Source organism: Aotus nancymaae, unplaced genomic scaffold, assembly GCF_030222135.1.
Source record: "Aotus nancymaae isolate 86718 unplaced genomic scaffold, 86718_ANA_hifiasm-v0.15.2.pri h1tg000032l_0, whole genome shotgun sequence".
In the NCBI taxonomy this organism is placed as follows: domain Eukaryota; kingdom Metazoa; phylum Chordata; class Mammalia; order Primates; family Aotidae; genus Aotus; species Aotus nancymaae.
Genome location: NW_026988445.1, coordinates 1,341,790 through 1,344,064, shown reverse-complemented (window position 1 = coordinate 1,344,064; position 2,275 = coordinate 1,341,790). Strand labels below are relative to the sequence as shown.

Below are 2,275 nucleotides of genomic sequence, written 5' to 3'. Positions count from 1 at the left end.
GAACGTTTTGGCTGTAGCGTCCTGTTTCTAGGCGGATGCATGCTTGTTACACTAGTGGGAACCCGCTTTTCCGCTCCCAGAGTCCCGCCCACAGTTCCGACAAAAAATGGCGGGGTCTTCTGAGTTGATGGTCCTTGACCCGCCGTGGGACAAGGAGATAGTGGCCGGGACAGACAGCCAAGCCTTGGTTTCTGCCACTCCCCGAGAGGACTTTCGGGTGCGGTGCACCTCGAAGCGGGCTGTGACCGAAATGCTACAACTGTGCGGCCGCTTCGTGCAAAAGCTCGGGGACGCTCTGCCGGAGGAGATTCGGGAGCCCGTGCTGCGAGATGCGCAGTGGGTACGGGCCCAGTTAGCCAATTCTTTACTTATCATCCCCCTACCCAACACCCAAGGTCTTAGGATTCAGAAAGATCCCATGCCAGGCCTTGGCAGAATTAACGGTGCCACAGGCTACTGTAGAACCAGTGCGAGAAACGCGAGGGAAGAAAGAAATAGATCATGTCAGCTGGGTATTATTAATTATTTAAAAGAGCGCTGCCCAGTGAAAATACAAAACAAGCTGAACTTTACGTAATTTTAAATTAAAAGTAAGAAATAGGTGAAGTTAGTGGAAATAAAACATTTTGTTTAATCCAGTAAATCCAAGATATTTTAACATGTAATAATATCAAATGAATGAGATATTTTGCATTCTTTTGTTCGTACTAAGCTTTTCAAATCTGGTGTCTTGCATTTACCGCACATCTTTCGAACTAGCTACATTTAAGTGCTCAGTAACTACAAAGTGGTTAGTGGCTCACGTGTTGGACAATGCAGCCGTAGACTATGAGGAATACTCCTGGAAAGGGTAATTCTGAAAATTGGTCATTCACCCAGCCAGCATTTGGTCTTTCCTTTTGTCTGTTTTAGAGTGAAAACATTTTCCTTGGAAGTCTAAAATAGGTTTTAAAAAATTTTATGTTGGTTGTAAACTTTACTAAGATCACACATTGGTCCTTATACCGCATTTCCCCAGCCTTTCTTAAATGTTTTGCACAGCCCTGAAAGTGATAGTTTTTTGGGAAGATAAAAAATAAAGAGGTTATGTGCTTCCTTATGACAGGCACCAATCTACTTATATGTAGAGGGAAAAAATTAAAAGCTTATAATACAGCACATTTGTGAGTTATGAATGACCACAGTGCAAACAGTAAAAATAAAGGTTAAGTGGAAGAATGAAGAAACACTTCCTGGGTTGTGTATGTAGTTTTGTATATAGTAGGTCTTATGTCATTTCTTCTTGCAAGCAAGGCAAGAATAGAGATATATCTCAGGACATTTTTAGTAGTTTTTTTGGGAGAAGACTTGTTATATAATGATCTTAGAATTTGTCTGATTCTAGGAAGTGCTAGGGTATTTAAAACATTTATGTGTCTTACAGAAAAAGAGGAACTTGGCTTTAACCTATTACATTCTGTTTAATGGGATGATAAAGTGAATTATAAGATAAAGTTTCCAGGACTTAGACTACCACAGAAATTCACTTGTGTTTTATTTTAAATAAGGTAGAAGCTTTATGTTGTATCTCTGTTTAAAACTGCATAATATTAAGTAGCAGATTTTCTTTAAAAATAGTATTGGTAGGGGTCTGCAATGAATATTACAAAGACAATATATTTTGTCAGCAATTCTTTAAAGTAATTCTAGAAAATAATTAAAACATACATAGGCCGGGTGTGGTGTCTCATGCCTGTAATCCCAACATTTTGGGAGGCCGAGGCAGGTGGATCACCTGAGGTCAGGAGTTCGAGAGCAGCCTGGCCAACATGGTGAAACCCCGTCCTACTAAAAACATAAAAATTAGCCAAGGGTGACGGCGTATGCCTGTAATTTCAGCTACTTAGGAGACTGAGGCTGGAAAATCGCTTGGCTCCGGGCGGCAGAGGTTGCAGTGAGCCAAGATGGTGCCATTGCACTCCAGCCTGGGTGACAAAAGTGAAACTGTCTCAAAAAAAAAATAAGGATTTTACTTTATGAAATCTTGGAAATGTAGAATATGTACTTTAACTCATAATTATCAGTCATTTGGTTTATGTCATTTTTAATTATACAAAGGGTACAAAATATATGCTCGTAAAAAATTCAAACAATAGCATGAAGTAAAATTTTTTGAGCTTCCCTTCCCCATCCCTTTTCCTTCTAGGACGTAACATACTATTTTGGAGTGTACTTGGGGAGAGTAAACTTTCTATACCCCTTTCTATGGCTTTACCTCTTTCTCTCTGTTTATGTT

The 2,275-nt window shown here is 39.8% G+C and overlaps 1 protein-coding gene across 2 annotated transcripts in view; it reads left to right on the top strand.

The window, feature by feature from the left end:
• Nucleotides 1-80: 80 nt before the first annotated feature.
• The window catches only part of NSL1 (NSL1 component of MIS12 kinetochore complex), a 40,708-nt gene continuing 38,513 nt past the window's right edge, over nucleotides 81-2,275 (top strand). Inside the window, exon 1 of one of the 2 annotated variants that reach the window (XM_012459618.3) lies at nucleotides 81-340. In XM_012459618.3, coding sequence (XP_012315041.2) covers nucleotides 107-340 — 234 coding nt within the window. In that variant the 5' untranslated portion in view covers nucleotides 81-106. The remainder of the gene's footprint in view (nucleotides 341-2,275) is intronic. The other variant, XM_012459617.2, reaches the window with a different exon arrangement.